This window comes from Athene cunicularia (assembly GCF_003259725.1).
Source record: "Athene cunicularia isolate RWA chromosome 2 unlocalized genomic scaffold, athCun1 chr2_part1, whole genome shotgun sequence".
NCBI lineage: Eukaryota > Metazoa > Chordata > Aves > Strigiformes > Strigidae > Athene > Athene cunicularia.
Genome location: NW_020799095.1, coordinates 74,070,869 through 74,088,254, shown reverse-complemented (window position 1 = coordinate 74,088,254; position 17,386 = coordinate 74,070,869). Strand labels below are relative to the sequence as shown.

Genomic DNA, 17,386 nt, shown 5'->3' with positions numbered 1-17,386 from the left:
AAGTTGTCTGTATTTCCTTTGCTTACCCGACCCCTGTTTTCCTTTCTTCCTTTCTGGATAAGGTGAACACAAGGCAAACTACCTAAAACCTGTCTATTCTTATTTTTGTATCGATTTATGGGGAGCCTTGTTACACCCATGCTTGATTTGAGAAGAACCTCTTGTGTTAAGTCATTATATGTGCCATTTCTTCGTCCAGTTTGTTGGAAGCATTTCCAGGACAGCTTACCCTGTGCTACATGATGTTCACTGTACTGTTTATAATATGAACTAAGGTTCATATTACACCCTGTTTCCACTTTGCAATTATTTAATGATAAATGTAATATGCAAACAACTCTGTTTGCAGATTACTGCAGCTGAATTTAATAGCCCTCTCCCAGAGTCCTTTCTGTGAACACCCTTTACCTTCAGTTGTATCTATAAACTGACATTTTGTAGCATATGAGTCCAGAGATCTTCTGTGCTCTACACATACCATTGGGGAAAATGGATGGCACAAGGAATGGTGAGCTCAATTTCCCCTCTGAATCTGGGCAATATGCCCCAGCTCCTTTAGAAAAGTAAATGACCCTGAGTTACTGGTGTATTTTTTTCTTAGTTTAATGATTCTTCCACCTTTATTTCAAGTCTTTTTGATTCCTGTTTCTGTTCCGCAGTTGTTGTTTTGTTTAACCAGCAATAAAAGACATTAACAAACTGTTTGTTGTCCATAGGGTCAGCTCAGGTGATTTTTGTAGCTATTTTTTTTTTTTATAGCTATCTGTCAGGTATTATCATAATCAGCAAGATGAAGGATGTTTTCTTGACTTCTAATGCATGTAGGAACAGAAATTTTTATACCAGTATTTAGCTTCTGTGGGGGTTACTCAAAATTTCCAATTCCATTTGCCTAAGTTGGAAGGGATGATCTTAGTGTAATATTACTCTGGCAGTTATTGTTGGGTACCTTTGTCTAACAGAAGTTAAGAAAGTCTCTTGAACCTTGAGCAAGTACTAGGCTAACTCTGGGATTCCTTCCTTTGTGTCATTGCGCAGACATCTTCTCGATTATTGGTGCGGCCGACCAGCTCCGAGACACCCAGTGCTGCAGAACTAGTCAGTGCAATTGAAGAGCTCGTCAAAAGTAAAATGGTGAGGCTGACTGGCAGATGCATGTGCTTAAAGAAGTTGTGTCTTCAAGTCCTGACTTCTATTCAGAGAAAAGCTACATTTGATTTGTAAAACTTGATGCTTGTTTCAAAAGATGCTTTCTGGGATGGTGTACAGGTCTTTTTGTATACCCTCTTTTGTAAAAGCATTTACTGAATAGGTAAATGGCTATGCAGAGAATCAAAAAGCAATAAATAAGGGAGAGGAGACAGCAGAAAATGTGTGTCCTGTAAGTAAAATGTCCTATTAATAAAATGAATGCAAAGACTCAGGGTCTTAGCCTGATAGACCTTTATGAGAAGAATCCCTGAAACTAAATTTATAGCAAAGCTTTCAGGGTTCAACAGTAAAGCAGATAACCCTCACACAGAAACATGTATGCTATCTAGCTGCTCTTAGGCAACATGATAATGAAGAAACAAGTAAAAGAGTAAAAGGATCGTTTTGCATGTTAGTGCTCCCTTTCTTGCTTTTTAATGTTTGCTAACAAATCAAAAAGGAGGAATTTGTGTCAACTTTTTTGAGTTTCTGTGTCCTAAAGTTTCTGTGTTTCTGAAGATGCTCATTGACAAAGCATGGCGTATGGATAATTTCAGGAAGGCCCTCCTTCATATTCAAAACCTAGCTTGACCCAGTTCTAGAAAAACTAGATGACCCTGTTTGCATAGGGAGATTAGACTATATGGTTTCAAGAAGTCCTTCAGCAATTCTGTGATTCCCTCAAAACATAGAAGCTGTTGGGTTTAGTAGAAGTGCCTCTGAAAACTAGACAGAATTGCAACATGGCAGCCTCATTTGTTATTTCCCTGGTTCATTGTAAATTGAAACAGCTTTGAATTTCAGAATGAAAAATTTTAATTTCTATTTTATATTTCCTCATTCAGAAAGACTTACACTTCACTTCCATTACTGAATGACATAATTACTGCACTCTCTTAGAATATTAAATTTTGGTTTTACTTCTCTTACACCAGAAGGGTAAATAAGAAGTAATCTATGGAAAAATTCAACAGTCTTCTGTAAATGGAAAGTTTAATAGTCCATGTGTCTTTCAGGCAGCCTAGCAGTGGATATAATTTAATGATCCATGCATATAGTCCCTGGTGGAAATGTTCTCATTTCACAGTTTAAGCCAAGGGTCAGCTTCCCCTGTTTTTTGGACCAGTCTCATATCATTATTGGGGTTTTACTTTTTGTAAGGGAAGAAAAAAGATTACAGCTGAACCCCACCCTGGTGAAGTAAATGTTGTCTTGCATTAAAGGCTGTATCACATGGAAGGAAAATGTGATACATAACTGTAGCTTAATCCAAGATTATGGACTTGAATTAAAGAAGTCCAATAAATACTTCGTAGAAGCTTGTTCATATTATTTCTCCCATGGCTTCTCCATCTTTTATACAAACAGAAACTTGTGAAGTCCATGCAAGGAAGACAGTGTATCTGGTGGAAGAGACAGGGATCTGAAATGTCATGAAGCTCAAAAGAAACACTAACAGTGTAGAACTTACTATTTTCTTCAGTGAGTCAGTATTTTGGCTAGTTAATACAATAAACAGTATGTCTGACAAAGAATGCCACTTCTGTTGTGTTAAAAAATGTAACATCCAAAGAATCACCTTTTAAATCTGTCCTATTTACTATTGAAAGTAACTTGCATATTCTAGCACTAAAGTATGACAAATATCATTTGATCCCTGGCAATAAGAACACATCTGCATAGCTTCCATCATAGAAGTACTTACATCCTGAGCAGGATCATCTGAGTTTTAGCCCTTGCTGCTCAAACTAACTGAACTCCTTTCTTTTCCTGTGAAGGAAAGACTGGCCTAACTAAAGTGTGCCTCTATAAGGTTAGATTATCTGTTCTAGAAAGCCAAGTTGTTGGTTTCCTGGAAGCTTGAGATCTCCTTTTCTAAGATACATTGCAATAATTAATCTCCTGTACGTTCCCATATACAACTGCATGTAAATGTGTCTTGTGAATAAAGGGGAAGTAAATCATTGCTACTGTCTGTCTTGAACAGGCCCTGGAGGACCGTCCAAGTTCCTTGTTGGTAGATCAAGGTGATAGCAGCAGTCCATCCTTCAACCCTTCAGATAATTCCCTTCTCTCCTCCTCATCACCCATAGATGAGATGGAAGAAAGGAAATCCAGCTCCTTAAAAAGGCGACAGTAAGACCATGCTTTCATTCCCTTTTTTTGACAGTGTTTTGAAGAGAGAAATGAAATGGTTAAAAAAAAGTCTGTTTTGAATTTTCAGTAGAAGCTGTTAGTCTGAAAGGGGGAGGACTTGTGTTAGGTGTCAAGCATGTAGTCACGTTAGGTAAAGAAAAATTTTTTTCTCAAACATCAGTTGAGAATTTCCTGTGATTTTTTTTTTTTTTTTTATTGTAGACATACCTGTGTTTGATTTCTGACACACATCAGTCTCAATTATTTAGGAAGATGCTGATCTTTAAATGTTCAGACAGCTATTAGGCTTCAAAAAACTGGTCATTCTCCTTGTTGTGTACTACCGCGCTCTTAATTTTTTTATGTAGTAGTAAACTGTTACCATGGTATAACAAAAACATGCCTGACTTCAAAATTATTTAAATCTGTGGGTAGAAACAACAGTTCATATATACTGAAGAGTCTCCCGAGCAGAGATTTAATAGCATATTATCTTAAACAATAGTTAAATGTTTAATTTTAATGACACGTGTAAAAAAAGCGTCTGCCTTTAGATAAACAGAATCAATCCTGCTCCGATTCCAAAGTCAAAGCAGTATCTTGCTTAGAAAGAACGTGCATTAATTCTTCTGGTTTAGCTCTGCTTATCAAACATATGTGACTGCAAATGTGTCAAAGATTGTATGCCATTAATCCTCTTTAAGAATCTGTTTCATTTTTCAGTGAAATATGTGTTGACCATTTTCTTTCTGCTGTAGCTATGTCTTACAGGAGTTAGTGGAGACAGAGCGAGATTATGTACGAGATCTAGGCTACGTAGTTGAGGTATGATGTTTTTCATTCTCTTAATTTTATTTTTTTTTAAATGTGGTAGTGACTAGCTGTATAGCTTGAACATCACATTTTTTTTCAAAAAACACATAAACAAACTGAAAATGTTAATGTTTGTATTCTGAGTTTTCCCTCCTGCAGCCTTTTAACATATTAGAAGTATTGCATCAAATCTTTTTCCCTTCTTCCTACTATTGTGCACCTTATTGTTCTGCGGAGGAGTATAGTTCTTTGTAAGTTTTTAAGATTACTACCTCTGGCCTAATGGTATCTTAGACTAGATGGAATTTATTTAACACAAGTAAATTTTAAAAAGCATTGTAGCTCAGCATATAGAGCAACTGTCCTGGATTTGAAAGATGCTTCTTCTCCTACTGCTAGGCTTCTCTTAGACTTTCTAGTTTCTCCTTTTGTAAAATGAGATAACATCACACATCTCCCTTCAGTCTTCAGCTACCAACATAATACATTTGGAAGAGTATAGAGAATGAGCATGACAGTGAATTTCGCCTAGCAGGGTTCAATTCCTAAACTCTGTTTTAAGGCAGGGGGGGAGAGAAAAATCATTGTGATAGTCTTTTTACAGTATTTAAAGGGTGCGTTAGAAGGCTATGAACATATGTATTTTTGTAACTAACTAAATAATTCCTGGTGAAAATGCTAGACATCAAAACATAAATTCTGGAAACTAGAAACAGACCTGTTAATTAGGAATAGAAGTATTAGGAAAACATAGAAGGAACAGAGTTGGATGAATATTACAAAATTTAAAAACACTACCAGCTCTATCTATGTGATATAATTGCACAGTGAGATGTGTGTATATATATATATATATATACATACCAAAAAAGAGAAGACAGGACTATGGGAAAATGTAAAAGGAACTTTATTGCAGCCAGAATGCTTGCTAATAGAATTGATGTTCAATTTTTTCAGTGTTCAGTTTGCTCATGCTGCAAGTAGCAGTCTATGCAGTGCAGCTGCTTTGTTCCTCGGCACACTTTGGTGTAGGGTTAGTGTGGATGTCTGAAATAATAAGAAACACTGAGCAAAGGAGCGCAGAAGCCAGTTCTATGGCTCTGACATACTTGGTAACAGCCCTACCTGGAAAAGCATTGCAGCTGCTTCAAGACAATAAGGAGAAGGGCTGTACGAGTTTCCTCTATGCTTTGACACAGGCTAAATTAGCTTGAGTGCATTCATCTTTGTAGCACAGGGCAGTGTTGTGTAGACAATCTCAAGCCAGTTTGTGATAATTTGTGTCTATGCTCTTTGTTATGCTATGTTATAGAGCAGTGTTTTGGTTTGGTTTTGTGTCCCAAGCAAGCTGTTGTCATAGGCAATTTCGAAAGCTTCTGGGAAAAGGAAGATTAAGACACAACTCACTCTTTTTAAGTTAAAATGTTCACAGTAAATTTCCTTGGACTGTTGCAGGGTTATATGGCACTTATGAAGGAAGATGGCGTACCTGATGACATGAAAGGCAAAGACAAGATTGTATTTGGAAACATTCACCAGATTTATGACTGGCACAGAGAGTACGTATTAACTTGAAAACCATCTGCTGAACAATTCTACTCAAAAAAATACTAGACTGACTTTTAAGAAATATTTTTTTCCTCAAATGTTCAGATACAAGGTAAACACAGTTGGTTTTGTGCTTTGACTTGCAGATACTGTAGATTCAGCTTACAAATGTTGGTATGAAGGTTTGCTTTAAACAAGGATGCTTATATATCTAAAGTGATTCAAATGAGAATCTATAGTATGGATAGTATTATGTACAAAAGTTTGTATGTTGTTTGAGGCTTTGTTTTCAAAAATGTTTTCTCTAAGAATACAGTCTGAAGAGTTTCTTAGAGGTTAGCTTGGCAATATGAGCACCCCAGGCATTCAGACTAGGAAGGAGAAAAGCATCAATCAATATATGAAATTAAATAATTTTATTAATGAACATTAGTCATTTTTAATCTTGGCATAGATTCAGTGCATTCTTTATTAATCTAGCGTAAAATATTACACTGTTAACATTGCCATTTTAACATTAATTTCCCAAGCTGCTGATAGGGGACACAAAGTGGACTTTTCATTAAGATCACTTTGCCTTGCAATTATCTGTTGCTATATTGTGTGCTATCAGAAAAAAAGTACTTATTCTGTTTATGTTCAGCTTCTTTTTAGGAGAGTTGGAGAAGTGCCTTGAAGATCCAGAAAAGCTGGGATCCCTATTTGTTAAGCATGTAAGCACAAATGTCTTTGTTGGCAAACGCCTATTGCTACTACTGACCAACATGTTTGATTATTAAGGATTTATCTATGGTACAACATGGTCAAAAAAGTGCTGCAAAATATGCTTCACTTTAAGAGATGGAGAGATAGCTTATAAGAGCTTGTAAATATACTAAGGGAAGGCTCCATGTTTTTGTTCCCCGTATCTTCCTGTGGAGAGGAAATATGAATGAGAGCCCCATTTTTCAATTCAGTTCCAGTTCTGTGCAAGGGAGTTATCATTTCATATGATACCTGCTTTCTAATCCCATGCAGTCCCATGAAGCATAGGAAACAAAAATAGGAAAAAGGCTCATTCTTCTTTCTGGTTTCAGTGCATTCTAGTTCTGTATCCTTTCCCCTTCTGTATCCCTCCCCACTGAGTAGTGCTTGAGATTCCTCCCTTTTCACTTGGGGAAGGAACTGAGAGTGCCAGAAATTCAATATGTTTAATTTTAGTCCAACACAGTACCCTTTATAGCTTTATACAAGTCCCTGGTTTTGCACTTTTCATTCATTTATTAAAAGCAATGACCATATGATACATGCAGATATTATAACACTTCAGAAGGAAATTGGATTAACTAGTTGTCTAGAAACTAGGTGTCAAAATTCAGGACGCATCAGACATGCAAATACTTGATCATTTTGGTGTCTCTTTGCATAGAAATACAATTTAATATCTGTCTGAGATGAGGTCTCAAGGTATTGCAAATCACACAAAACAGCAGAAGGGAAGCAAGTATGCAAAGACTGAAGGCAGAATGGATTAATGCAGGTTTAATAGGTTTCAGGTCTTCCCTGTGGTTTGTGTTTGAAGTCAATACCAGGGTAACAAAAGACCACAAAACCAAAAATCACTGTAACACTGGAAGCCAGGCCGAATTCCTGGACTAATGATGAGGAATGAGCTACTTAATTTCTGAGGGATTATTTAACAACAACAACAACAATAACAAAAGCATGGGGAGAGGGGAGAAATCTGGCGCTGGTGAAATGGGAAATCTGGAGGAAGTATCTATCGCTGTTTCTGATTGCTGATTTTACTTTCTCCTGGTATATTTGTAACTGAGTTGTCTTTGAAAGGGCACCCTTACCACTCCAGATGGAAAGGCAAACTGTGATGCTATTGCAATACACTCTAGCACAGCCCTGTCAGCTAGAACATGACGATTCAGTTCCCAGACTTAATCTGTGTTTTGTGTCCCATCTTAGGAAAGTCTCCATCAAGGAGAGAAGACAGCTCCTTGTCTTCGCTGCTCAGTACTCCATAAGTCTCTGAGCAGCAAAGCCTCTTAATGGCAAACCAATCCTAGGAAAATTGTAAAAAAGATTTTGTAGTAGGTAATAGACATGTATGTTATGTCTGCGTTTCTTAACCAGCAAGGTCAGTAAGCAAGGATTAATCTAAAAGGCTGAAATTCTGCTCTCTTTTTCTTTGTTGCCTTGGTATTAAAAGCACATGCACAAAATACAGAATCAGAGTTAAAAAATACTAGCGCCACCATTTCCAGGCTGCATCACCTATGACCCAACTCAAACTCCCAGTAGGACAGCTAATACTAAATAGAAGACTTGAGAGGTTTCTCCTAACTACTCTGTACAGCTAAACAGCAGGAGGTCATTATTCTAATATATTATAATAATAATATTAAAATTACATTTAAAATTATATTTCAAAGGCTTCATCCATTGCTCTTGCTAAAAGATGATGATAACCATTTTCATATATTTTGTATATAGACCTGCTGAACTATCATCTCTAAAGACCTGTTGTTCAGGAGTATTTATAACTGTGGAAATTTTTTTACTTGTGTTGCCTTTCTAAAATCATCATGATATTCCCAAATAAATGTGTTTTCAGATCTGTAATTTCTGCATATGTAGCTGCTTCTTTTCCTCAAAAAGACCTTTTTAAGTTCAGACTTTTGAACAGCTGTACTTCTTAAAATAATACTCCATTTCAATCTGACATGTTTTTTTCTTGATCATGATGTATCATTCTCTGTCTTTATTCTTCTAGGAGAGAAGGTTGCACATGTACATAGTTTACTGCCAAAACAAACCAAAGTCTGAGCACATTGTCTCAGAATACATTGATACGTTTTTTGAGGTAAGTTCCTGAGATATAATATATGCGAGGTGAAGGGCATATACAATTCATAAGCATTATCAGATCTGTTGACCAAAACAAACAAAAAAAACCCAAACAAACAACAAAACCCCACTCCCCCTAAAAAAAGGCAGCGCATACTTGTTACTGTTTTCAGTTATCATTTCTTGCCATTTTGTTCTGATTTCTCAAGTCTGATACAGCCTCCTAGAGGTGTATGAATCTCTAGGGGAAGAAAACTGAAGTTTAGGTTTGAGATCAGTAGAGTCTCTTCCTTACTAGCCCTAGCCTGGGTAGTTAACAGTGCATATTATATGAAGTGGCAGTTTTGGATGAGCAAGGATCACTGTTGAAAATAGTCTATATACAACCCGTGATTGAAAAATTACATTTCACTATGCAATATTTTCAAAAAAAGATATGGAAGAGGGAATACTTTGGAAACAAAACTGATACAGATAAGGGGAAGGATTCCAGCTTTTTCTAACTGAAGGTTAGATTCTGCTCTGGCTTTTGCCAGATTCTGTTCTTATAGTCATTAATAGTGATATATCCTACTGTCTTTCTAACTCAACAAAACAAAGTTGTTTTTAACTGAACGAACAAAAAAATGTTTGTTTTACAACCCTCAGGATCTAAAGCAACGCCTGGGCCATAGACTTCAGCTCACGGACTTGCTAATAAAACCTGTGCAGAGAATTATGAAATACCAGCTGTTACTAAAGGTAAAGTGATGTTGAGATGAATGATTTAATGTATGTCTTAGTGGTTATGTTTTCTTTTTTAAATATTGCTGATGCTTTTCCACCCTCCTCACAAACAGAACCCAGATTTGTAAGCAACATCATATGATTATTTTCTGAGCATATTCAGATAGCTTTAAAAATTTCAGGAAATAGCTTGGTCAGAATTTTTCTTTTAACAATTAACGACCAAATGAACTCAAGTCAGTGACGTAGAAATGTTTAGAATTTGTACCAATGTCATATGAAGGAGAGAGAGATTTTCATCTACATCTGCAACCATTTTAATATCACATACATGTTTACTGAGGAGCAACCCTATGTATTGCAGAGGTCATTGCCTTGATGTTCTTGTATGAGCTAAATCAAAATAGTGAATAAATTTTAAGATATAAGAGCAGGAAAGCACTGCAGGAAGAAGCTTTAAAAAATAATTTTTTTCCATGATTCTTCTGCAGTCTGTCATTCTCTGACAGAGGATGGCAAACTCAGATGTAAGGCTGCTGATTAATGATAAAATAACTCATATTATTGTTTTTTATTTTTTCAGGACTTCCTAAAATATTCTAAAAAAGCTAATCTTGACACAACAGAACTAGAGGTACTTGAGACATTTTCTCTTAGTGATTTGAATGGTCTTTACTCTGAACTTCTCTTGTTTTGACAGTCACTTTCCTTTTCTGATCTTCTTGATAATGTGATTATATAATTTTCACATTTCTGTTCTAAAACAACCATAGCAAATGAAACAAAATTTTATGCTGCTAACTCATTTGGAAAATAAAGCTTTGACTTTTTATTTGTCTTGAACAGAGAGCTGTAGAGGTCATGTGTATAGTACCAAAACGGTGTAATGACATGATGAATGTTGGCCGCCTGCAAGGATTTGATGTAAGTTGGCTGGAGTTTTGCTTAGAGTTTCTGTCAGGTTCTCTAGAAGTAAACCATTAATATTATGGAGAAAAATGAAGTAAGGTGCTCCTTCACTATCTGGTTAGCTGGTGCAAAAAGCAGTGAATGAAAAATCAAGTCTTAGCCCTGCCAAGGACTTTTTCCTGGAAAACTTTACCTGTTGTGTCAGTCAGACTAGGTAAATGCTTCTGCGAAATCTAGGAAGCACTGATCTTATTACAGTACCCTTATTGACTAGTGACTTGCAAAATAGTGAAGTAATCAGTTATGAGCTGGTGAACAGACCTGACTTCAGTAGCATAGACAAAGGAGGAGTAGCTAAGGTCTGTAAAGTACCTGAGGCAACTGTAGCTGCTCTTGTTTTGCCAAGTCTAGAGATGGAAATTGGCTGTTGAAGTGGTACAGCCAGACCATAGTCACATGTTCTACTTGCAAAAAGCCCTTTCTGCACTGTGGTGCAGCTTGAATTATTCCCCTTTTCGGCACCCTGGAAGGCATTAGAAGAATATATGGCTTACTGTGGGAGTTACTGAGAATAGAGTGATAAAAGCCATAGTGTTACAAGCCTCAAACTGCAGTAGGAATTGAAAAGAGTGAAGTGCATTTTGGGGTTGGGTTGTTTTTTTTTATGATGGTTGTTTTTGGAGAAAGGGCACAAGAGTGTCATGTGTATGGGAGGATCAGTGAATGTAATGGTTAGCAACACACAGAAACTGGGAAGTATACAAAGCTATTTGGGCATTAGCATCTGCTCAGAAAGGTTGATTGAGGAAAGAAATGAAGAACCACTAAATGTGTTTCTGCTTGCCTCTGTGTTTAGGGTAAAATTGTAGCCCAGGGTAAGCTCCTGCTCCAGGACACATTCTTGGTTACAGACCAGGACACAGGACTTCTGCCACGCTGCAAGGAGAGACGGGTCTTCCTGTTTGAGCAGATTGTCATTTTCAGTGAGCTGCTAGATAAAAAGAAAGGTTTCTCCATGCCCGGATTCTTGTTTAAAAACAGTATCAAGGTAACTGTTGTGTGTGAGTCTTTGCGTCCCCTGCACAAACTCTGCTAAGGTAACAGTTTCTGATTCAGTGTAGAGTCACTAGTGACATCTAGATGTGCAGTCATAAAGCACAATGAGGTGTCAGTCATTTCCTGAAATTACTTCCTATCTGTGCTCATTCTGATGATAAATGGAAGTCTTTGGATTCCCATACTCTGATGCTTCCCACGTGAAGCATAGCAAAACAGGTGTTCTTGTACAAAGCTGGACATTCACAAAGAGTTTATTCTTCAGCTCTGCTGTCTGTACACCACATTGCAAAGTCATAGCAAATAAAGATAATAACTCTTTATTAATGTATCCCTTCTTCTGAGTTTCAGCTGAAATTTTGGCCCAAACATGTAGGTAATATTTGTAAGTAGTACCACCTTCTTAGGTATGTTAGCTGTTTCTCAAACAAAAAGCATTTACACCTACTTCAGGCTTTCTCTGAAACAAAGCCTGATGGTATTAGGGCCCACCAGCCCTCCTCATGAAGTGTTTTAGGTGAACCCTGCTTCCCTTAATTCACCTTGGTGCTCCACCCTCCACCTGAGCATCCTGTTTAGCACTGACTGGATAGCCCGTTCCAAGGCATTGCTGTATCTGAAGCAGTAGCCTTCAGCGTGGGCCAGTGGTAAACCTCCATAGCAGGCTCAGCATTTTAAATAACACAAAGGGAGAGTGAGAGATGGTGGGCCATACTGGTCGGCTGGAGATGGTTCAGGCACTATGTGTAAGTAAGCTGTACACTAATCCTTCATTTCATGGTATTATTGTACTGAAGGAAAGGAGGGTCATCATTTGAAGATCTGACTCTGAGTTCCTAAGTAAGAGATTTTAGGAGTATGTTTTCATAAAATGCATGAATTAAATTCTCTTTTCTTTTTCATGAAGGTGAGTTGCCTTTCCCTGGAGGAAAATGTGGACAGCGATCCATGTAAATTTGCACTAACATCAAGAACGGGCGATGTCACGGAGACCTTTATTTTGCATTCTGCCAGTCCAGGAGTCCGCCAGTTATGGATCCATGAAATCAACCAAATTTTGGAAAACCAGCGCAACTTTTTAAATGGTAAATTATTTCCTCTCACTGAAACTTCATAATTGAATGACTTCTCTCTCATCTGTTGTTTCTTGGCTTTGAAATGTTTTGCAAGTCTCCTTTTTCCTGAGCTAATACAGAACAGTTGGGGAATAAGTGCTGCATTTCTGCTTCAGAACAGATGCTAGTATTTATTGTAAGAATGGTAGTCTGAGTTTACATGGTGTTCTCTTGGTGAAATTTTCCAAATGTTTTGTGGGAGTGAATCAAGATTGGCACCATCCTTTGAGGTGGAGAGCTTATGTACCCCTTTTAAGCAAATGCAGGCCTTTAAAGGCTAAATCCAAGTGGAATTTTACAGATCTGTTCAGAATGTTTTGCTTGTGTTATTTTGGTAGCCATTGTTGTCACATCTTACTGTGACAACAACATTCAGATTCTGCAGGAGCAAAGTAGAAGATGGTAGTGTCTGCTGTGACACTATAAGGTTCTCTCCATCGGTTGTTGCCCTGTTTTGTTTAAAGAGTTGTAATGAACGGAACAACAAGCTGAGAATTAGAAGTCACACTTGTTTTTTACCAGTTTGGCTGCTGACTGACAATGTGATCCTAGAGGAAAACACTTCTGCCTGGTTTCAGATTTTTCATCTTTAATAGAGGTACATATAGCAGGTCATGAAAGTGTGATATAGAAAAGTGACAAGTGACTTGAGGGACGACCGGCATTGCTTAAGGGAATTGATCTTATTTGAACAGCACTTCCCTTTTGCCAGTAAACATGTCTGTTTTAAACTGTTCCTGTTCCCTTTCCTGCCCTTCTTTCCACGATCACGTCCCCTCCCACCCCCATTGCAGCCTTGACGTCCCCAATCGAGTACCAGAGGAACCACAGCGGTGGTGGAGGCGGCAGCGGGAGCAGCAGTGGTAACAGCAGCGGCCCCAGCAGCTGTAGTGGCATCCCCAGCTCCAGCCGTAGCCGGCCATCCCGGATCCCCCAGCCTGTCAGACACCATTCCCCAGTCCTGGTCTCCTCTGCAGCCTCGGCCCAAGCAGAGGCAGACAAGATGTCAGGTATGTCCATTCACAATCTCTCCCTGCCACACTACAACACCTCCTTAGAAACTGGCCTGAGCCAGCCAGACAGGCACCCTCCCAATGCAGAACCGGATGGTCCTCAGAGAGAAGCTGAGCAGATTCCCAAGATGAAAGTTATTGAAAGTCCCAGGAAGACAGCAGGAAACATTTCTGGCTCAGTTGATGGAGCCCAGAAAGACTCACGTGGAAGCTCAGAGGACAGTCGATCAAGAAACAGCATAGGATCACTGACGCTTGGGAAGCCAAGGCCAGGAGCCATCTCACCAATGAACTCTCCTCTCTCCACGACTTTCCCTTCTCCTTTTGGCAAAGAAACCTTTCCACCCAGCAGCCCCCTGCAGAAGGGCTCCTTTTGGAGCTCCATCCCAGCATCCCCCGCCAGCCGCCCTGGCTCCTTCACTTTCCCTGGGGACAATGACTCCCTCCAGCGGCAGGTCCACCGCCACTCTTCACACAGCAAGGACACAGACCGCATGAGCACATGCTCCTCGACCAGCGAGCAGTCAGTTCACTCCACCCAGAGTAATGGGGTAAGAGCGGAGCACCTCTGTCCTGCGAGCTCTTCTAAAACCTTCCCGTGCTCCCTTTCTGTGCGTTACCATCACTCTGCGTACTAACTTCTGGCTCTCCAGTGCTGTACTGCTCTGAAATAATCAACTGTTCAAATATCTTCTGCACATTAAAAAAAAAAAAAAAAATTCTCTACCTCTCTGTGTATGTATACATACAAACGTGGATATGTATACAGGCACAAAAGCAAATGCTAACATTAGGTGCAATTTCTGCCTCTGCTGAAAACATAGATCACTAGGCTGATACTAACTTGCTCTCCTTGCTTTTTCGTCTCTAATTTGAAGGCACATAATTAACATGCTGAATTGTGGCAGCCAGAGCACCTTGGGGTATGCATTGCAGCCAGCACTTAAATCTGACTTCGACATTCTGGCAGATTGCCTTGGGGCTTTTTTCGCTTTCACGCACAAATCCGCCACCATTGTCCTGTTGAGTTTTAACTTCGTGGAGACATCTACAGTATGTTCCCTGGGCTATTTGATTTTTATTTTTTATTAATTTTTTTCCCCCTCTCAGCCTTAGTTGATGTACAACATTCTCTTTCTAAATATCCTGTGTCTGATCAAGGAAGCTTCCTGCAATCCACTCAAAATAGGCCAACAAAACCTTGCTAAAATAATCTTCCTTCTACTACGACCAAAACAAATAGTGGCTCCACTTGTCTTTTCTGCTTTGTAAGAAGAACTGCTTTAGGACATCTGGAGATTCAACCTTTTAGCATGCACTTGGTGTGTTTGTGCAGAAAGCTGGGATATCAACAGAATCCACATTCTCTCTAATAACATCCACCAAGAAATGCAACACAGCAATCACAGAGGCATGTGCAAATATAAAGCAAAAAATTCAAGGCACTTGCCATGGATGTGGTAGGCAGGCTATGGTGCCTTTCTTTTTAAACTCACATTTGATTTTTCTCTCACTAAGTGTTGTGTTCACGAATGTTTGTTTTTCCACTCTCTCACAAATAGTATGCAATACCAATTTTGCAAATCGCCTAACTTGCCAGACCTTTTTTAAATGCATGCATTTCTTTATAGAACTGTTTAACACACAGAGCTTTCTTGACTTCTTAGTTCTTACATTTACTTTTATAATAGCTTCAGAAGGAAAAAATATGCTTTGCATGTATTGTATTTTTATCCCAATCTTCCTTCAGCTTTTCATTTGTTTTAGCTTTGTCTTGTGTTTATCTTCAGTCTAGCAAAATGTGATGATAATATAATATCTGGGATAATTTGAGTATTTTGCAGTTACTGCACAGTATGTGAATCAAGATGGTGGTACTTTTTATATGCCGAGAAGACTTTCATGCTATTAATTGATGTTGTTCCATTAAAGGAAGAGAGAGGGGGAGATGGGATGACACTGAGTTTTCAAAACATAGGAATTTTGATCCTATCTCAGCAAAGACACCATTGCTTGTTTTAATCTTACTGAAAACATAATATCTGAATGCATGCTGTCTTCTTCACAACTATGTTTCTTTTAGTTTGGTAATTGAGATGAGTCATAATTCTTCACTTATAACCTCATTTCTAGACCATACTTTAGCAGGATTCCACAACATGTTCAACAGATTAGAGAAAATGGGTTGTATAGATTTATACTGATTTAACCATTTGTGTGTGTGCATTTACGTGCACATATGGTTAAGGTTACTTATGCAAAAGTTACTTCTAAGAAGAAGAAAAAGGAATTGGTTTTGCTAGTATTTCAGGAATACGGGAGGAGTTTTTTACATTTTGATTGTAAATCCTCTAGAGGAACTGCAGAACTTGCAGTAGAAAAGCATTAACTATGCAAGAACAATTATTTCCTTGCAAGGCAAAAGAAAAGGCTATCTTTCTGTAGTGAGAATAAATTTTGATATAAACAAATTCACAATAATGTTTGTCAGTAGTTACCGGACACTTGTTTATTTAACAGATTTACCTGTCCTTGTTGAAAATAAGAAATATTCAGAGTTTAATATGATCCTTCAAGACTTAACTATTAAAAAGGAGTGTTATGTTTCAGGAAGGACAGTCCTGTAGTTATACAAATTCTGCTGCATGCTAAGAAACAGTATGTTCAGGAATAGTCTACGGGACAAGGTTTGGAGCTTAGGTTGGTTTCTCAGCTTCAGCCTTCGCTTCATCTTCCCCTGTAAGAAGGAGTTAACATAAGCGGCTTTCTCTGAATAAAATTCTTTTTCATCTAGCTAAAAGAATCTAGTAAGTTATAATCTTAATTTAATAAAAGTGACTGAAAATGAGACTGGTTTTTTGGTTCTACTATTCTTGATTTGCCTGAATCATGGAAAGGGCTTGCTAATACAAAAGACCGTCCAGACAGTCCACTAAGCTGGACAAAATTAGTTCTCCCACTGGAAATACAGCATCTTGAATTAACATAAATATCCTTTAGTAGAGGTGTAATCCAGGATGAGATCTTTCTCTTTGTGTTAGCATTTGCTTCATCATCCTAAAAGGGGGGAAAAAGACAGAATGGACTTGAACCATCCAGATGAACAAAGTAGTCCAGCTAGAATAAAATGTACAGACTCACTGGAAACCTAAGTGTCAGTTTCCTGAACATGCTATGAATGATTAATCTGACACTGTTCCTTTCCACATGCCTCGGTTTCTCAGCCAAGGCACTCATGGGGAAGCACAGGCACCAAGAGATGGGGTGACTTGGCCTTGAACAAGCAGATGGGAAGAGAATGTGGGTTTTGGGGCTCCCAGTGTACCATGCTGTCCACTGACCCCTGCTGCATCCCCTCAACACTGAGGGGAGAAGTATTTGACAGTTTTGAGAAAAAAGGTGACACTGTTTTAATCCTGTGTGCCAAGCTTTCCACTTGCTGCTGGCACATACGTGGTACTAACATGTGGTTACGCTCTCCAGCTGGGTATTGATTTTCTTCTTCATTTTAGCTACTACTAAGCAATAGTGAGCCCTTGCTGGTAGTTACCTGAAACAGTTTGAAGTAAGAACAGAAACAAAAGACAGGCACACACACATACATGCCTCATGACACATCATTAATAGTCCATCCACTTTGTTTTTAACTTGTTTCAAGAAGGACATAACTTACTTCAGAAAATAGGCTGTATGATCTGATAATAGATTTCACATTTCCATCTATTCAACCTCATATGAGAAATGCACGCAAATGGACAAAATTATTCTTACTTTTAAAAACTAATGACTGCGGGTGGATTCATGGCTAGGAGAAGGCTTTTTGTTCTGAAAAGTAATATGACTTTTAATGTACACCTGATCAGCCATAATTAGCTCTGTGCAAATGCTCGGTGGGGAGAACATTTGTTGAACACTAGTTGAAAGTATGTGATAAACAGCTAACAACACACAGCTGTCATAGTCACTAATCAGTTAGAAGTGAGATTTCCAGCTTTATTCTCATAGTTCGGTGGATCTATTTTGTCTGAGAAATGAATAATT

The 17,386-nt window shown here is 38.4% G+C and overlaps 1 protein-coding gene across 2 annotated transcripts in view; it reads left to right on the top strand.

Annotated features, from left to right (window-relative positions):
• TRIO (trio Rho guanine nucleotide exchange factor) overlaps positions 1-17,386 on the top strand; it is a 198,004-nt gene that overhangs the window by 168,266 nt on the left and 12,352 nt on the right. The window contains exons 37-48 of one of the 2 annotated variants that reach the window (XM_026841539.1): positions 1,039-1,134; positions 3,179-3,327; positions 4,086-4,152; positions 5,596-5,699; positions 6,332-6,401; positions 8,453-8,542; positions 9,175-9,267; positions 9,836-9,886; positions 10,099-10,176; positions 11,018-11,209; positions 12,125-12,302; positions 13,127-13,896. In XM_026841539.1, coding sequence (XP_026697340.1) covers positions 1,039-1,134; positions 3,179-3,327; positions 4,086-4,152; positions 5,596-5,699; positions 6,332-6,401; positions 8,453-8,542; positions 9,175-9,267; positions 9,836-9,886; positions 10,099-10,176; positions 11,018-11,209; positions 12,125-12,302; positions 13,127-13,896 — 1,938 coding nt within the window. The remainder of the gene's footprint in view (positions 1-1,038; positions 1,135-3,178; positions 3,328-4,085; positions 4,153-5,595; positions 5,700-6,331; positions 6,402-8,452; positions 8,543-9,174; positions 9,268-9,835; positions 9,887-10,098; positions 10,177-11,017; positions 11,210-12,124; positions 12,303-13,126; positions 13,897-17,386) is intronic. The other variant, XM_026841540.1, reaches the window with a different exon arrangement.